The sequence below is a fragment of the Mustela nivalis genome (assembly GCF_964662115.1).
Source record: "Mustela nivalis genome assembly, chromosome: 4".
NCBI classification, from domain to species: Eukaryota; Metazoa; Chordata; class Mammalia; order Carnivora; family Mustelidae; genus Mustela; species Mustela nivalis.
This window is the reverse complement of record NC_139023.1, coordinates 148187571-148205167: the sequence shown is the minus strand read 5'-3', so window position 1 is coordinate 148205167 and position 17597 is coordinate 148187571. Positions and strand designations below refer to the sequence as shown.

General features: G+C 50.2%; 1 protein-coding gene across 1 annotated transcript in view; it reads right to left on the bottom strand.

The window, feature by feature from the left end:
- Positions 1–244: 244 nt before the first annotated feature.
- The window catches only part of LOC309862689 (L-gulonolactone oxidase), a 31504-nt gene continuing 14151 nt past the window's right edge, over positions 245–17597 (bottom strand). The window contains exons 7-12 of the mRNA XM_082726835.1: positions 10485–10592; positions 9493–9569; positions 4779–4928; positions 3728–3892; positions 1730–1820; positions 245–1026 (exon numbers count right to left, since the gene is read on the bottom strand). Coding sequence (XP_082582961.1) covers positions 898–1026; positions 1730–1820; positions 3728–3892; positions 4779–4928; positions 9493–9569; positions 10485–10592 — 720 coding nt within the window. The 3' untranslated portion in view covers positions 245–897. The remainder of the gene's footprint in view (positions 1027–1729; positions 1821–3727; positions 3893–4778; positions 4929–9492; positions 9570–10484; positions 10593–17597) is intronic.

Genomic DNA, 17597 nt, shown 5'->3' with positions numbered 1-17597 from the left:
CTGTCTTAGTGTTCTTTTGATTTCCCAAAGCACGTGACAACCTAGTAGATGCTCAGTGAATACTCACAAAAGAATGGCCTCAAAAGGTGATAGGCCAGAAACCAGTTGAAACTAAATTTGCAAAACAAATATGAAGAACATTTTCTAGGCCTGCCCAAGAGCCGTTACCTCCCGGGAGAAGCCAGGAAATGAGTGAGCCTCCTGTTCCCCAAGGATTACCTGGAGATGAAGAAGTGGGAGGGCAGAGAGTGAACAATTCTTGGTCTTTATTTGAAAGGAGCAGTAGGCCCAGTTCCCACACATCCCCTGCAACAGACACGCTTGAAGGTCAGCCTATGGGAGGTCAGGTGGACAGACAGAAAGTGGGAGAGGGCAGCCTTGGGGCAGGTCGGTGCTGACCTGGGCATTTGAGAACCCCTCAGGATGTAAGAAGGCAGAGCACAGACCTGTGACAACTGTGCCCAAACACGTGTTCCTGGGGACCTGGGAGTTACGGACCCCTAGCTGGCAGAGGGAACCTGTGAATGACCGAATCCCTGACCTCTTAAACAGAATATTTTGGGGTTTCTCTATTTCCTGGGAAAACAACGTGGTGATTTTAGGTTCAGGAAAACAGACTGCTGCATGTAAATGATGTCCACGGAGACTCGGGAGCTCTTCTTTGTGGGGGGTGGGGTGGGGGTGGGGGGGTGGGAATGGGTATTGTGAGGACACAGGAAGTAGAACATGGAGCCCCGCAAAGACCCAGGCTCATCGCTGGGGACTGGAGCAGCTGTGGGGGCAGCAGCCAAGGCCCTGCAGAGAGAGGCCCACTCTCCTCCAGGCCTGTGGGATGTTGAGCCTTCATCCTCGCTGGAGGGATGAGATGGGGTGGGCTCAATTCATTTTCTTTCTGCTTCAGTAGAACACCTTCTCCAGATATGCATTCAGGAACATCCCGGTGGGGTCCAGCTTTTCTCGGATAGCACAGAACTTCGAAAAGGCTGGGTACATCTTCTCAAAGTCCTTCCGGGTGCAGTTGTGGGCCTGCGGAAGCAACCAGACATGACAGGCCTTGCTCCCTGGAGCTGGCATCTCAGTGGGGCTGCAACCCAGCAACCCTGAGTCTGTAGGTTTGCATATGTAACACTCCTACTGCCGGGCACATGCCTGTGTGCACTCCCTACACGCGTGCTTAAAAAATGCACCCCTAACCACATGGACACGCATGTGTACACACACACAATGTAAAGACCCAAGGAGATAGGATGTTCTGGGAAGGTAGAGGAAGGTGTTACAGTGTTAATGGGAAATGCCCCCTTCCCTTTGGTACCCCACAGTTAGAGAGCCTAGAGGGCTCAACTGTACTGCTAATTAGTAAGTCTCATCACCTCTGAGAGCCTCTCAGTTCCCCATCTGTTAAAGGGGCTCACGGCCTCCTGCCTTACCCTGCGCATGGGGTTTCTATGGGAATCAAATACAGTGAAAGAGAACAAATTTCTCAGAACACGTCAAGGGAGTGGTCACCCAGTACAGTCACTGAGCTGCTGGAACGTGGATGCGGGGGGAAGCCGGGTCTGGGTAAGACGGCGGAACCCTTCCTTCCCATGACTTGCTCGGCACCCCAGACCCCAACTTCTGAGCCTTGGGCAGACTGAGGAGCAGGGAAGAGAGTCGCCCTCTGGGGAACCCCCAGCTCATCACAGTTGCTCTGCCAAGGGCCCCGGAGCCTCTCGCTGGCAAATCCTACCTTGGCCCAGTGAGGCCTGCCCCCGACCTTCTTCATGATGGTCTCATAGGTCAGCCAGTAATCCAGCCGGGGCACGTCCTTGCCGTAGGGCCTGGTGGGGAACAGGAGGAGGTGAGGCCCTGTCCCTGCCCTAAGCATCCCGCCGCGTCAACAAGGCATTGTCTTTGTGCCATGCCCAGCATGCGGCATGTGGTACGGAGATCAAGCCGGTGGCTCTGCTCGAAGGACTTGGACGGCAGTAATCAAGCAACCTGAGGAGTCTTCCTCACTGCTCATCACCTGACGGATTTCAGAAAGTGTTGCTTCCTTCCACAGGTTTTATAGTTGGCATCTGAAAATTATCCTAAATTCAAATATACATACACACGCACACATCTTTATGGGGTAGCATATACATATGCCATTTTTTTTAATGCCGTGCAGTTTTTCATTCCTTTTTTTTTTTTTTAAAGATTTTATTTATTTATTTGACAGAGATCACAGGTAGGCAGAGAGGCAGGCAGAGAGAGAGAGAGAGAGAGAGAGAGAGAGAGAGAGGAGGAAGCAGGCTCCCTGCTGAGCACAGCATCTGATGCTGGACTCGATCCCAGGACCCTGAAATCATGACCTGAGCTGAAGGCAGAGGCTTTAACCCACTGAGGCACCCAGGTGCCCCATCTTTCTTTTCTTTTTTAAAGCTTTCTTTCTTTCTTTAAGAGCAAGAGAGAAGAATGTGGGAAAGGCAGAGGGAGAAAGAGAGGAGAGACATCTCAAGCACACTCGCTAAGCACAGAAGCAGCCCTGTGCAGGGCTCGATCTCACAACCCTGAGATCACAACTAGACTGAGACACTTAGCTGACCAAACCATCCAGGTGCCCCTAAATATGCTGTCTTTTTGACAAAGCCTAGGAATCTCCGAATCCCTTCATTTGATGTGTGGAAAGCATGGCCGTATCACTGGTCGGTCAGTCCTCATGGCCCATCAGCCAAGTCAGACTTACTGGCAGACAAAGTCCCAGTCAAAACTTTTAAAAATTCAAATAAACACGATGGCAACTTTCTCACTTCTCATCTGCATTCACAAGTAGGGAGAGGAGAGATAGAGGGACAGATAGATGAGCTCTGAGCCTTGCCAGAAGTCTGTCGGTTCGTGAGAGCAGCTGCCTCCTCCGTTCAATGCATCTTTCATAAACTCTCTTTTCCGGCTTTTCGGGACACCTTTCTGGAACCGTGCACTTTTTAATTGTCCCTTGGGCATCCTCTAGGTTTGATTTTTACAGGCTGGAGAAATACACCATAGTAAGATTCAAGCTGGGCAAGAGGGATGTTTTTCCTTTGCAAAGTCAGAGGAGGGGAATTATCAGTGAGAGGCGGGAACAAGAGGCAGAAGGAAGACACATTTTTCACAGGACATTTTCGAAGAGATTAACTTCTTAAACCGTGCATGTCCGTAAGCCTTATCCTGGAGACTGCCACGTATAACTAACTAGGAAAGAGGAAATGCTACCATGAGCCTACGTTGTCTGCACAGAGCCTGGAGGGGCTGGTTGGGATGGGCCAATGCAACCTGGCAGGCAGCTTGAATCAAGCATGACCCCGTCTTCCACTTAACCTAAACCTAGCTTCAGAATCCTTCTCAACACAGTGCTCCAGGCTCTCAGAACCACCGACCAGAGTAGGCACACGCGTCCCATGCCTTCACCACTGAGTAATGTCTATCTCATAAGAGGTAGCTATTCATAGTCACATGACCTACTAATAAATATTAATAATTCCATTAACATAATACCATAATTCACATGATTCACTTGCTATAGGTGTAGGAAGCCCAAAGAGAAAGAGAGACTTCTTCCTGCTGCCAGGATCAGAGAAGCCTCCCCAGAGACAGGAGCATCTGAACAGGCCTTGAACGATGGGTGAGGAGACGGGTCCTTGCAAAGTGGGGGTGGGGGGTGGGGGTAGGGGGGTGGGAGGCCGCCTCGCACAGCCCACACCCAGCCCACCGCTGCGCCGGTCACCTGTACATGATGATGTTCATGTAGCAGCTGTCCCTCTGGAAGCAGGGACTCAGCAGGATGTCATCCCCGCGGGTGAAGCGGACCTCCACAGGATAGTGGGCCACCATCTTGGGGTGTGCCTCCAGCATGGCCTTGAGTTCCAGCAGAGCCTCCTTGGTCTTCTCTCTGCACTCGGCCGGGGGAGTGGGCACAGACCTCAGGGAGGGGTCTCCTGGAGCCCTCACACAGGGCTCCGCACAGCCCCCCAGCCCGCACCCAGGGACGGGAGGGTTCTCAGCGCCGAAGGAGCTCCACGCTGCTGGCTGCTCTCCAAGTCCTTCTCATAGAACGGGGGCCTGAGAATGTGCCTCCTGGGGAGCTTCTCTGGCTCCTGGTTCAGTCCCGGACCCCCGCCCAGTCGCGGTTTCCCCTCAGGTTTCTGGAAATAGCTGTCCCACACGCCCGGCCTCTTCCTTTTCTGACAGAGTAAAGCCAGTATGCTTCTAATACTTCCACTTGTTCTAATATCCCCCCCCAGGACAGCAGTGCCCCAGCTCCTGAACAGAGATAGGGGCATCTCCTAAGCTGTGGGCACCATCATTCCCTTTTCCCGGAGAGAGACAAAGAGAGGGGACCATTCTGAGAGAAAGCTATAATGAGTTCCGGGGCTATGGACCTAACGTAGGTCCTCACTGGACGTTCCTCCCAAGGCAGAGTGCCTGCCCCTGGCATGCTAGGTGGGCTCTGTCCCCCGATGGACAGAATGCAGGGGACAGTCTTTCAGAAAAACAAGCAGCTGGGCAGGAACCCCCACACTCCAAGCCCATATGCTGTGACCCACCTCTGGGCTGGAGAGGGACCGACAGGAGAACAGAGGGGATTCCGTGGCTGATGTCCCCTCAGAGGTAGAACGGCTGGGTACAAGGGTGCCAGAAGGGGACTTGGCCTCTGGCGTTCCCCCTCCTAATGATGGGTAGGACTGGGAACGTGGTTTCTGTGCTAGGGCTGCAGCGAGGACCCAAGGGGGTCTCTTCGACCCTGACCCCCACAGCCCAGACGGCATAGCCCCTACCTGGGGATGGCCCAGTCCTGGACGTGCTGCTTGAAGCGACACTCGTAGGTGAAGATCTTGTGGCTGACGTTGCTGCACTCCTTCTTCCTGGTAAACAGGAGCCAGAAGAAGCAGCGATTGATCCAGCCCACGAGGCCTGGCAGGAAGGTGCTAGAGGGACAGTGCAGAGGGGCAATGAACGATCGTATTACAGGGGTGCCTGGGTGGCTCAGTGGGTTAAGCCTCTGCCTTCGGCTCAGGTCATGATCTCAGGGTCCTAGGATCGAGGACCGCATCGGGCTCTCTGCTCAGCAGGGAACCTGCTTCCTCCTCTCTCTCTCTGCCTGCCTCTCTGCCTACTTGTGATCTCTCTGTCAAATAAATAAATAAAATCTTTAAAAAAAAAAAATCATTCTCCAGCATTTAGTGAGTCCTGGCGGTGTGCTTACAAACCAGGGGCTAAGCTCCTTACAAACCTCATTCCCGACAGACTGCCCCTTCGTGGTCTCTGCAACTCGGACACCTTCTGGGGATACAGATGTCATTTCCACATCACCCTCCCAACCCTGCCAGAAGCCCCATGGGAACAGCTCACATGCGTGCCCCCACTCTGCTACTGAGGACTAGCTTTGTTTTCAGTGTTTGAAGTTTCTTCATTCTTAATTGTGGTAAAAAATACGTAACACGAAATCCACCATCTTAGCCATTTTTAAGTATAACGTTTAGCCATGTTAAGTATATTCACGTTGACCTGGAGTGACTCTCTGGAATCCTGCAGAGCTGAAACTCTGGCCCCAGTAAACATCTCCCCACTGCCCCTCCCCCAGCCTCTTTCTGTCTCCATGAACTTGACCCCTCTTGGGGTCTCCCAGAAGTACAATCGTACAGTATTTGCCTTCTGGGATTGGCTTCTTTCCCTCAGCATCTTGTCCTCAAGGTTAATCCATGTTGCCGCCTGCATCAGTGCGTCAGAACTGCCTTCCTTTTTAATAATATACAGCATATTAATAATACGCCATTTTAAGTGAGACTACATTTTGCTTATCCATTCCTCCATCGCACACGTGGGCTGCTTCCACCTTTTGGCTGATGTGAATAACGCTGCTGTGAACATGGGTGTGCAAAGATCTCTTTGAGTCCCTGCTTTTAATTCTTTTAGATACATACCCAAAGAGGACACAGGGGCCTGTCCCATCATCCCGTTCACGAGCCCGTTTCCTCCCCGCTTGGGCTCCTGTGTGCTGACTGGCTCTCCTCACGTTAGTGGCATAGCTTGTGCCTTTCCTGGAGTCACTTGAGCCTCCTGGTAACAAGGCTTGCCTAGCTTCTCCCTGCCTGTGGGTACCCTCTGCTTAGAAGCACCCTTACCACACTCCTGTCCTTTGTGGAATCCTTGCCATCTCATTTCCTGTCAAAAATCCATCTCAGCTGCTCAGAGCACCTCATGGCTGTTACAGATAAACAGTGGATTCACTTAGGTGGGGCACCAGAAACCACTGTGAGAAGGGAGTAAGCTCTACTGAACACCTTTCATGAAGACCCCATGTTGAATCCTCCAAACAACCCAACTATTGCTAGCGGCTCTACTTTATATACGGGTAAACCACAGCTCAGAGAGGCTGAGCGATTTACCCAGAGTCACACGGCAGGAAAATGAAGGAATGAGGACCAGAGTCCAAGTCCACTTGAATCCACAGGTCATGCTCCCCTCAAGGGCCCAAGCTGCCGAGTTTCTTGGTATTCAGAAAGGGTCCCCAGGTACCTGTTGCAGGGGTAGGGTTGGGGAAGGGTGTCGGCAGCTTCAAGGCAGATGCTCTCTGTTGTCTCCAAGGCCAGGGGCTATGGTGGGGCTCCCACTGGCTCCTGGGCGTGGGCCTATTCTAACCAGAGTTGCTGAGCTTGGCCTTGGCCCTGGCTCACCCTCCAGGGACCTGTTCCCAAGAGCCTGCCTTTCTGTCCTGGTCACCTCTGGCCACCAGCCTCACTCCTACAGTGGAACCCCACTGAACTCTTCAAAGACAGGCACCAGGCTTTTCAGTTGGCAATTTTTTTTAAGCCTTTATTTATCCATTTGACAGAGAGAGAGAGAAAGAGACAGAGCACAAGCAGGGGAAGCAGCAGGCAGGGGGAGCCCGACGCAGGGCTCAATCCCAGGACTCTGAGATCATGACCTGAGCTGAAGGCAGTCGCCCAACCAACTGAGCCACCCAGGTGCCCCTTTATTTGGCATTTCTTACACAGATATCTAGGAGCCTTCCCCCAGGTGCCAGGCACTGTTTGGGGGCACTGGGGTCTGAGTGCAATGGGAAAGACAAGAGTCCCTGCCCTTGCCAGGACACGGTGAGTTTGGCTGTGAGGCAGCCATTAAACCACCAAGAACCAGCTGTTATTCCTTTATTGTTCCCACACCTTCAGGCCACAGCTTAGTGAGCACCAGAGAGCGGCCGGGGTGAGCGGGATGGACGCAGTTTCCCAAAGCAGCCAAACCAGAGCCATGTGGACTAAACTCAGAGTCTGCCGAGCTCTCACAGAGCATCCACTCGGGCCAGGAAGTGGTAGCAGTGATTCAGAGCCCAATTTATTTGAGTGCTCCCTGGGTTTGGGCTCCCCAGACACACACACATAAAGCTGCCGAGAGGCTGTGATGGAAGGTGGAGAGAAAGCCTGAGTCGGCGTTTCCACTCATTCCCATCCATATTGTGCTGGAGCGGCGGCTCCCATGCGGGCTTCCTCACAGCTCCCTTACCTTCCCTGTGCAGACGCAGTGTATCCTGCTTCCATTTCACTCTCCTAACACTTTCCAGGCAGTTAGTCACCCCAGCGTGTGTCCCCTCAGGTGCCACCTGCAGCTCCATACCCCGGGGAAGACCAACCCTTCCCCAGATCCCCGGATGCAGACCTACAGAGCCAAAGGTCTCAGCCACATCCAGGATGCGGCAAGAACTCCAGCTAGTTCTGCATGTCCTGTCATGGGTGCCACCATGGGGGGTTTCTCTGCCCTTTTGGTAGGGAAAGATTTCTTAACAAGACACAGAAGTCCCCAAGGTGAAAGAAGAGATGGCCAAATTTTACTCAATTAACATTAAGTACATCTACATGTTAAAAAAAAAAAAAAGCCATAAAAGTGAAAGATGACACAAACAGGGAGATGTTGCAACACAAAAGCTGAGTGTTCAAGATAGACCAATAAAATCCTATGGAACAGTAAGAAAAAAAATGGAAAACTGGGCACTCTTCCTAGTAAGCATGGAAATAAGGACTAAGAACCACAGTAAGCTACTATTTAATACACATCACCTGAAAGTGTAAAAGCCTGACAATTCCAACTCTGAGCGGCTTGCGGAGCAAAGAATGGGACAGGGCTCAGCGGGGAAACTTGAGGAGGACAATTGGATGCACCAGGCTGAAGCTACTCGGGCTCAATGGCCCAGGAATTTCACTCATGACAAAGTCTACTCAAGACAAAAATAAAAAAGCACCAGGAGCAACGGTTGAGAATGCTCATAGCAATGTTGTTGGTAACGGGGAAAAAAAAAAAATTCTAGAAACAACCCAAATACTCAAGTATGGATAAACACAACATGGTAAATGCCTCCAGTGAAAAATGAGTAATTCCAGCTATCTCTATCAACATGGGTCATTCTCACTACGGAAGCTGAATTACAAATTTATTATTTCGGGATTCATAAAACTAAAGCTTAAACAAAAGCAAGGGAATGATAAGCATAAAGTTCTGGGTGGTAGTTACTTTTTAGGAACCCCTTGGAGGCTGTGATCTGGGACTTCACGAAGACCATGCCAATTGTACGTGTCTTGTTTCATTTCTTAAGCTGCTGGTAAACCCGTGGGTGCTTATTACATGATTCTTTATACTTTTGTTTTCTGTATTATTTTGCATGTATAAAATATTTTTAAAAAATTATATGATGCTGGGCGCCTGGGTGGCTCAGTGGGTTAAGCCGCTGCCTTCGGCTCAGGTCATGATCTCAGGGTCCTGGGATCGAGTCCCGCATCGGGCTCTCTGCTCGGCGGGGAGCCTGCTTCCTTCTCTCTCTCTCTCTCTCTCTGCCTGCCTCTCAGTGTACTTGTAATTTCTCTCTGTCAAATAAATAAATAAAATCTTTAAAAAAAATTATATGATGCCATCCCATGTCTTAGCTGAATACAGTTACCATTGAAGTCCCCTTAAAACCTTCCCCATCACTCAGCGTTCCGTGTCTGCCATGAACAGGCATAGCATGGGCCCTGAACATGAGCACAGCTTTTATTTTATTTTATTTTATTTTAGTTTATTATTTTTTTAAAGATTTATTTATTTGACAAAGACAGACACAGTGAGAGAGGGAACACAAGCAGGGGGAACGGGAGAGGGAGAAGAAGGCTTCCTACCAAGCAGGGAGCCCAATGTGCGGCTCAAACCCAGGACCCTGGGATCATGACCCAAGCCGAAGGCAGATGTCTAATGACGTAGCCACCCAGGCACCCCATTAGCACAGATTTTAGGCTGGGAAGGAGTTAGAAAACAGGACGAGAGAAGATTTACATCATCCAGACATTGGTATTTTTTGAAAAGCTCCCCAGGTAATTTGAATGTACAGGCATGGTTGAAAATCACTGCTCTAGACCCAGGGAACACACCCAATCTACATGCATAAAGGCCAGTGTGTTGTTCTGATGGACCACATCCTCAACAGCATACAGCATACGCCGGGAAAAGGTACCCTTGCATTCCTACCTGAGCCAGAGCAGGAACTCCAGTAAATAGAATCCAATGGCGTAGTCCCAAAACCAGTTGGCGCAGGAGGAGGGGGGCTGGGAAGAAGATTCTGTGATCAGTACAGGGGCAGATCTCAGCTGCTTTCCTACATATACGTATACGTATACATATCCTTAAACTTTAGTTACTTAACATACGGTGTAATACTGGTTTCTGTAGAATTCAGTGGCTGCTTTCTGACCTATGCATCACAGTGTCCCCTTAGAGAGATATGTGTCCCAGGAGTAGCTGCCTGTGTATGTTTGGGGGTGACCGACCTACCTACCTATACCAGTACAACTGAAAGCCTCACTTCTTGGTGACGCAGCCAAATCTCAAGCCCCTTTCATGTCATGTGTATTCATGTATTTCTGTATGTATTTATTCTGCACAAGACAAAGATGTGCATTGGTCCCTCCTCTTCCGAGCCCATGAGGCAGGTATCCAGTGATCATCCTTTATGAGCCCCATGCCAGCCCCTAACACACAATGAGTGTCACTGCTTTTGTTTGACTTGTCCCCTGAACATTCATCCTAAGGGATGGCTTCATGTTCTGCTGAGCAGCAGCCCATTTGCTAAGGACATGGGGGAGAGACAAAACCACTGATTCCTTCACCTGTCCAGTTGGGGGTGGCAAAGATGGGGGTGTTGGAGGGAAGGAGGGGGTGTATTAGATGGTTTGTCCAGGTATACCCTATGTTATCCTAGCCTGTCCTGCCAATACTTCTGCTCCCCTCTCCCACATCTAGGCTGTGCCTTGACCTCACTCCCACACATCCCTACCTGTGGTCACCTTGGATCCTTACTGGCCAACTCTCCTTCCTCCTTCCACCCTGCTTCTGTCCTCACATTCAGCGATGCTCACTCTTGCTTTCCCTCTCACACCTCACTGATCATCGAGACAAAGACAAATGTCAGCCACCCTGGGGACTGCAGGCTCTGTGTAAGGATGGGATGATGCTGTTGCTACCTTGTTGGTGTGGTCCTGGTAGATGACGCTGACATTCTCGCTGTGCGGGAACCAGAGGAAGCGAAAGTATTCGGATTTCTTGAGGTGGCTGTCCAAGTTGTTAAGAACCTGACCCCCACAGAAGGAGAAAGGGAAGACTGTGTTGGTTACAGGATGATGGTGGGGGAAGTACCGGGAGTCAGGGCCTGGGGGTGCATCAGATTCTCCCCACCAAGGAAAATACTTACAATTCTCCTAACAATGCCAAATGACATGGAATGTGCCTTGGGATATGCTGGACATAAAGATCGTCCTTTTTGCATGTTGACTTCCCCAAGTAGCTCAGAGGAAAGAAATGATTTGTCTTGGCTGGAACAGTTCTTAGCTATGTGACTTTGGGCAAGGCATGTAACATCCCTGTGCCTCAGGCTCTTCATCTATAAAATGGGACTAATCACAGTACCCATGGCAGGACTGGTATGAACACCTAGAGAGTGCTTACCGTGGTGTCACAGACATGGTAAGCGCTGGACAGGTATAAGCTGCTGCTGTCGCTACCCTCACACTGTCACCACTGCCATCATCATCATCCTTGTCATCCTCATCCTTTATCCCCATAATGCCTGACGAACAGAAGAATCTTGCTCTAATATGACTCATCATTGCACTCCTGGAGATGATATCACAGAGCAAATAATGTCTCCCTAAAACCCAACAAGTAGATATAGGACAATTTCTGAGACTGGGGTAGCCAGACTGGAGGTTGACAGGGAGCTGGGAGGTTGAGGAAAGGCACCAATGGTCTTGGAAGAAGTTCTGATTTGAGCCCTGGTCTTCAGCTTACCGGCTGTAAACCTTGGAGGAGCCGTGTACCCTGAGCTTTGGCTTTCCTATCCATAACACGTGAGCATTTGTGCAATGAAATGACATAATCTACATCAAAGCTCCTAAGTTCAGTGACTGCCCTGTGGGAGGTGCCCAAGGAACAGTCTGGTTCTGGATCTGGTCAATGCTAGCACACACACACATCAATATACCAGTGCGAATCCCCCAAAAGTCCCTAGCTGGGACTTCCAGAAAGCCCTCTTGAGTGCCCTGGGTAGCATCTCTCCATCTATAGAATGACGATAGTAATATCTTTCCTTCCTTCTTTCTAGGGCTGTTGTGAGGATCAGGGGCGATCATGAATTTAAAAGTATTTTATAGGGACGCCTGGGTGGGTGGCTCAGTTGTTAAATGTCTTCCTTCGGCTCAGGTCATAATTCCAGGGTCCTGAGATCGAGTTCCACATCAGGCTCCCTGCTCAGCACGGAGCCTGCTTCTTCCTCTTCCTGCTGTTCTCCCTGTTTGTGCTTGCTCTCTTGTTCCCTCTCTTTCTCTCTGACAAATAAATACATAAAATCTTTAAAAAAAAATAAAAATACCTTATAAGCTGTAAACTCAACATGTAAGGGAGGGAGGACAGAGTGTCAGGAAAAACAGGAAAAAAAAAAAAGCTTACTGCCCAAACACATTGTGGAGAATTTGGTACTCAACATAGACAAATGACTGGATCCAATCATGGGTCAATCCAGTGCCTAAAGAGGTTAGTGAGCTTGAGGAAGGATGGCCACATCCAATCAGGAAGGAAGGTGAAGTCAAGACGAAGCACTGAGATGAACCCATCTCGAACTTGAGTTTGGATGGAGTGTCTGAGAGCAGTGGAGCTTAAGAATTCTGACTCTTTGTTACGACTGTCAGGGAGGCCCCCTGATTTGCTAGCCAGTGCGTGGTACAGCCAGGAATACAAGGATGGGTTGGACGATTGCTACATTCAAGTGATGTGGCTGTCATCCTAACCCTCCCCCACCCCACCCTGGCTCCAGTCTGTTGGTCCCTTGTTGTATTTCTGCAAATGTCTCCCTAGCCTTCTCTTGTGACCCACTGCTGCTGCTGTGATGTAGTCCACGCCCTTTTTAGCTGTCACCCATATTCTTTTTTTTTTTTTTAAGATTTTATTTTTTTTGACAGAGTGAGAGATCACAAGTAGGCAGAGAGGCAGGCAGAGAGAGAGGGGGAAGCAGGCTCCCTGCTGAGCAGAGCGCCTGATGCAGGGCTCCATCCCAGGACCCTGAGATCATGACCTGAGCCGAAGGCAGAGGCTTAACCCACTGAGCCACCCAGGCACCCCCGTCACCCATACTCTTGCACGGCCTCATACTAGCCCCCCTTTCTCATCTCCCCAGACAACATTTACAGAGAACAAACAAAGCACAGCTCAGAAATCCCCAGCAGCTCTCTATCCTATAGAATAAAGCCCACACAACTTAGTTCAGCAGCCATGACCTCCATCCACAAACACTGTCTGATACAATAGCCACTGGCCCCACATGGCCATTGAGCCCTGAAAAGTGACATTATCTGAATGGAGATGTGTGTAATTCAAATGCTCCTCATAAAGCCATCTCCTCCTATTCTAAGTGGCTTCTACATACACTGCATTCATCTCAGAACTAGATTGTCGTTACTGAAGCATCCCTCTCTCTCTGAAATTGGGCAGCATTCTCTTCCAGGTCAGGGACTGTTTTACCCAGCTTTGACTCCCCCTGCTAGAGCACAGATAAGTACAATTTTTGTAAAGAAACCAGACAGGACATATTTCAGGCTTTGGGGGCCAAATGGTCTCTGTTGCAATACTGAACTCTGCTGTGGTAGTGTGAAAGCCATTACAGACAATACATTGACAATGGGTGTGGTTGTGTGCCAATAAAAGTTTATTTACAAAAGCAGGCAGTGAGACAGATTTTGCCTGCAGGCTGTGCCTTCTCAACCCCTTGCCTTAGAGCTGCTGGCACAATGCCTTGCACAGAAAATGCTGGAGTACCCTATCACTCCTTATTAGAAGAGGAAGGACTTTCCTGCTGTGCTGAAGGCCCAGGAAAAGTTCGGGATGAAATTCCAAAGTCCCTGTCTCTATCACTTCCATCCTGATAGGGTGAGGAACCCATGGCCCACAGGATTCACATGTGGGGAGCCTCTGCGCAGAGCTAATTTTTCCCCTGGGAGAGCCAGGAACACAGCCTGTTGGCTTGGCCTGGAGGATGGGGCTGGGACACTGGGAAGAAGAAAACCACCCCGTCTCCTCCTCGTTGGCATCCCAGGCCACCCCCCTCTATTGCCCAGAACCCCAACTGTAAATGTAATAATGATGCCCTTCTCAGCTCTGGTGCCGGAATTCAGCTTCCTACACAGATGGGAGTGATGAGACTCAGGCCCTCATTCCATTTTGTGCCTCTCTCCTGACACCAGCCATTTGATTTCCTCCTTGCATAAAAGAAACAAGGCATATATTCCCACAACACACAACTGTAAGCCTCTAGAGGCATGAACCATGCATAATGAAGCTCTAGACTCTCTGTGGCCCCCAACTGAGCACCAAGACGCTGCTGAACGGTGGTGAAACAGTGACACCTCTGCCCTGCCAAACACACACACACTATAAATTAAAGTCTCTCCTTCAGGACCCACAAACCATCCTATCTGGAGGAAGATGGTCCCTAGGATCATGGACCTCCTTGATCTGACTTGGGTCTCCTGGGAGCACTACCACAACAATTTGGGTCCCAGAGGAATCTCTCCCTTGGCACATTACAGGCATGAAGGGTTCTAGCAGATTCTTTCCCCCCAGATTTTGATGTTGTAGCACTGCTGAGCTGGCTTTTGAGAACTGGCTATCAGGCTTGAGAGCAGAGGGCTCCAAGTTGACGGGTGTGTGTTGGGGTTGGGGGTTACTCAGCCTCAGCAAAGTGGTTGGCATCTGGACAGGTTGGTGACACACTAAAACCAATCCTGCTTCCTGGGGCCCTACAGGAGCGGTGACAAGGCAGCCAGCTGTCATCATCACATCTCACTATGCTTTGGGTGGCATAAAGGGCAAAAAGGTTGACAACAATTTCTAAGATCTTCATGCCTTCTGAAGATGGGAGCAGATGAGGAAAATCCCAGGAAGGATGGATTTTTAATAAACTGCTGATCAACTGACCTTGAATTACCTTGCATTGAGCACTGCCTTGTGTTTTGTGGGTGCTGGGGAGTAAGAAACCTCAGATAAATCCCTGCCCTCCAGAAACAAGTCACCAAGCAGCCAAAGGGAAGGGGGAACATTTCAAGAAGTGGTGACAATGTCCAGGAGCAAAACGGATGACCAGCACCCCTAGCCTGGAAAGTAGAGCTTTGACTTGGATTTGGAGGATCCACACACAGCAGATGTTTCTAGGTAATATTTTGTGAGTAAAGTCAGAGCGAGGAGGCACTGGGGGTTCCTCTCTCTGAGGCTCTAAAGAAAAGGGCAGAGGGTTCACCTGTTGTGTTTCCTTGAGTCCTGACAACATCTCACAGGGACAGTGGAGCTCTTATTAGAGACTCCTCCAGACTCACACAGTGTCAGCAAAGACACGGGGCTTCAAACCTGGTAGTCTGACTTGGAGAGATATTTCCAAGCTCTTCACCGCACCCCTCATGATGGGTCTACTTGGGCTCTTCCAAAGTTCAAGACTAGAAGACCCACGGTAGGTATTTTATAGACACGTGCTGGATGGAAGGCAGGAAAGAGGAGAAAAGGGAAGGAAAGACATAATAAGGGAAGGAAAAGTGGCGGAGCAGCTAGTGTTCGAACTTAACTGTATGTGCAAGAAGCGACTGTCATTCTCCTTCGTCCTGGTTTCTGGTTCTCCTACTGCTCAAATGCTCCTCCTGTAGCCCAGGACCAGTCAACCTGGCTTGGCCATCAGGGACAAGCCCATGGTCAGACAGGACATGCGCTGCGGAGCTGCGCACATTGTGGACCTGCCAACACAGAGCAGCAGCTTGCCACCCCCATGGAGGTGGGAGTTTCCTGGCAACCTAAATGGCCAAAAACAAGGAGTAGCTACCAATGCCAGAACAGGAGGCTGCCCTGTCTTCCTCTTGGTTCTCAAAAACTCAGGCCTCGTGAAGGTTAAGTTCACGAGGTTAGTTTTCCTTTTAGATGAAAGGGAAAACATCCCAGGCTGAGCAAGGGGAAGAAGCTGTTCTAATGACCATTTTCTGATCCTTTCCTCTGCTTCCATGGGTTTGTTTCCTTTGAGGGGAGCAAGGTCTGTGTTGTGTGGCTTTCCATATCCACTTAGCTCCTTTTCCTAAGCATTCAAAGCCTCTCGGAGGGGCCCTTTAAAGGCTGATTTGAGTGGAGAGAGCAAAAGCAAATTAAATATGGGGCCATCTATTGCACAGCCGCCTTGGAATAAATCACAGGGCTGCAGATGCTGCTGACCTTCTGCGGCAGTCCTTGTTTCTGCCTGTGCAAGCGTGGGGAGGGCTGTGGGCGGGTTCCACGGAAGCTGATGATGGGTTTCTCAGGGAGGAAGGCCGCCTCTGCATCAGTGGTGGGGGAGAGCAGCAGTCACCCACTCACAGAAAGGGGGTGATCCACAGAGTGCTTGCTGTCTCACAGACTCCTACTCCATGAGCCCCCTTGGGGTGAACTGGGGTCTATGTGGGAGCCATGGGGGGATGTTCCTTAATGGGCTCATGCCTCTCCTCAGGGGCAGGGCCCAGGCACTTCACCAGATGCTCCAAAGGAGAGAAACATTAATGCCAGAGGTGACTCTTGGGTGACTCCAGGGTGTGGCGAGCAGGTGGGGGGACAGCTTCGAATCCAAGTGCTGCTCCAACAGAATGTTGGAGCTGAGAAAGCTCTTAGGGGCCATCTGCTCTGACCCTGCTTTTAAAAGGTAAAGAAACTGGGGAGCCCAAATGTGAGGGATTTGCTCAATCAGGGCCAGACTTGGGGGGCTCTGCCTCCCTCCCCAGAGACCTTTCATTACATCCTGTTGAGTGTTTATTGGTATGTGATTGTGTGTGTGTGTGGGGGGGCTACTTTGTCTTTTAGGAGAGCAGCTCTCTACTGCTATTTCTCATGTGTCATCACAACCTTTCAAAATCAAAGAAGTCAGGGGGCGCCTGGGTGGCTCGGTCAGTTCTAAGCGTCTGCCTTCGGCTTGGGTCATGGGTTCGAGCTCCACATCAGGCTCTCTGCTCAGCAGGGAGCCTACTTCTCCCTCTTCCTCTGCCTGCCACTCCCCCTGTTTGTGCTCTCTCTCTCTGTCAAATAAATAAATAAAATATTTTTAAAGAAAACTAAAGAAGTTGGAAGCTATGAGAACATAGCCCATTGCCTAGAGTCACTTAGAATTTTCGAGGATGTCATGTCTAAGTTAGAATTCTCCATGTTGAGGTAAATTGGAGGCAAAAAAAATCCTTGAGCTCTGGATAGACACAGAGGCCAGCCCATGTGTGTGTGTGTGTGTGTGTGTGCATGCACACACATGTGTGAGTGTGCTGGGGTAGAGTAGAGGCCTGAGCTCAGGCTCCCCTAGAATCAAGACTTGGCTATAATTACTATTAGTCGATCTCAGCTGGGCCAGGGGAAGAGCAGAAAGAGAACAGACCAGGTACCAGGAGACCGTCCATCCACTCAGCTGTAACATCTTAGCAGGAACCTGGGGGCTGGTCCTACTGACAAAAAGCAGCCATTTTTTAAAAATCTCCAGGTCAAAACCTTCAGCTTAAAGTAACAAGTGGTGACCTATGTGAGAGGCAGGAAAATAGATTCAACTATCAAGCACATGACAGCCCCTTCCCGCCTGGAAGTGGTCTGTGCTGTACTTCCATCCCTTAACCTGCCCTGTGCTCCACTGGAACCATCTCGCCAAGGTCAGCTACAACCTCCTCATGACCACACCGGTTAACACTCCAATTCCTCATGGAACTGGACCCCGTTGCCAGCTCCGTCCCGGACTCCTGGCATCCCTTGCCCTTGTGGCCAAGCTCTCCTCATTGGCTTCATTCCTCTATCACCCATTCTCCTCGGCCTCCTTCTTGACACCCTCCCCATCTTCTAATCCACTCGCTTCACACCCAAACCCACCCTCTCTGGGTGATCTTGCCTATCCTGTGACCACCTGGAGGGTGGACGACCCCTACTTTGGCCTGAACTGTATCCATTCCACATTCATATATCAAAATCCCAACCCCCAGGACCTCGTAATAGGACTGTATTTGGAGACAGGGACTTTAAAGAAGCAATTAAGGTTAAATGAGGTCTTTGGGTGGGTT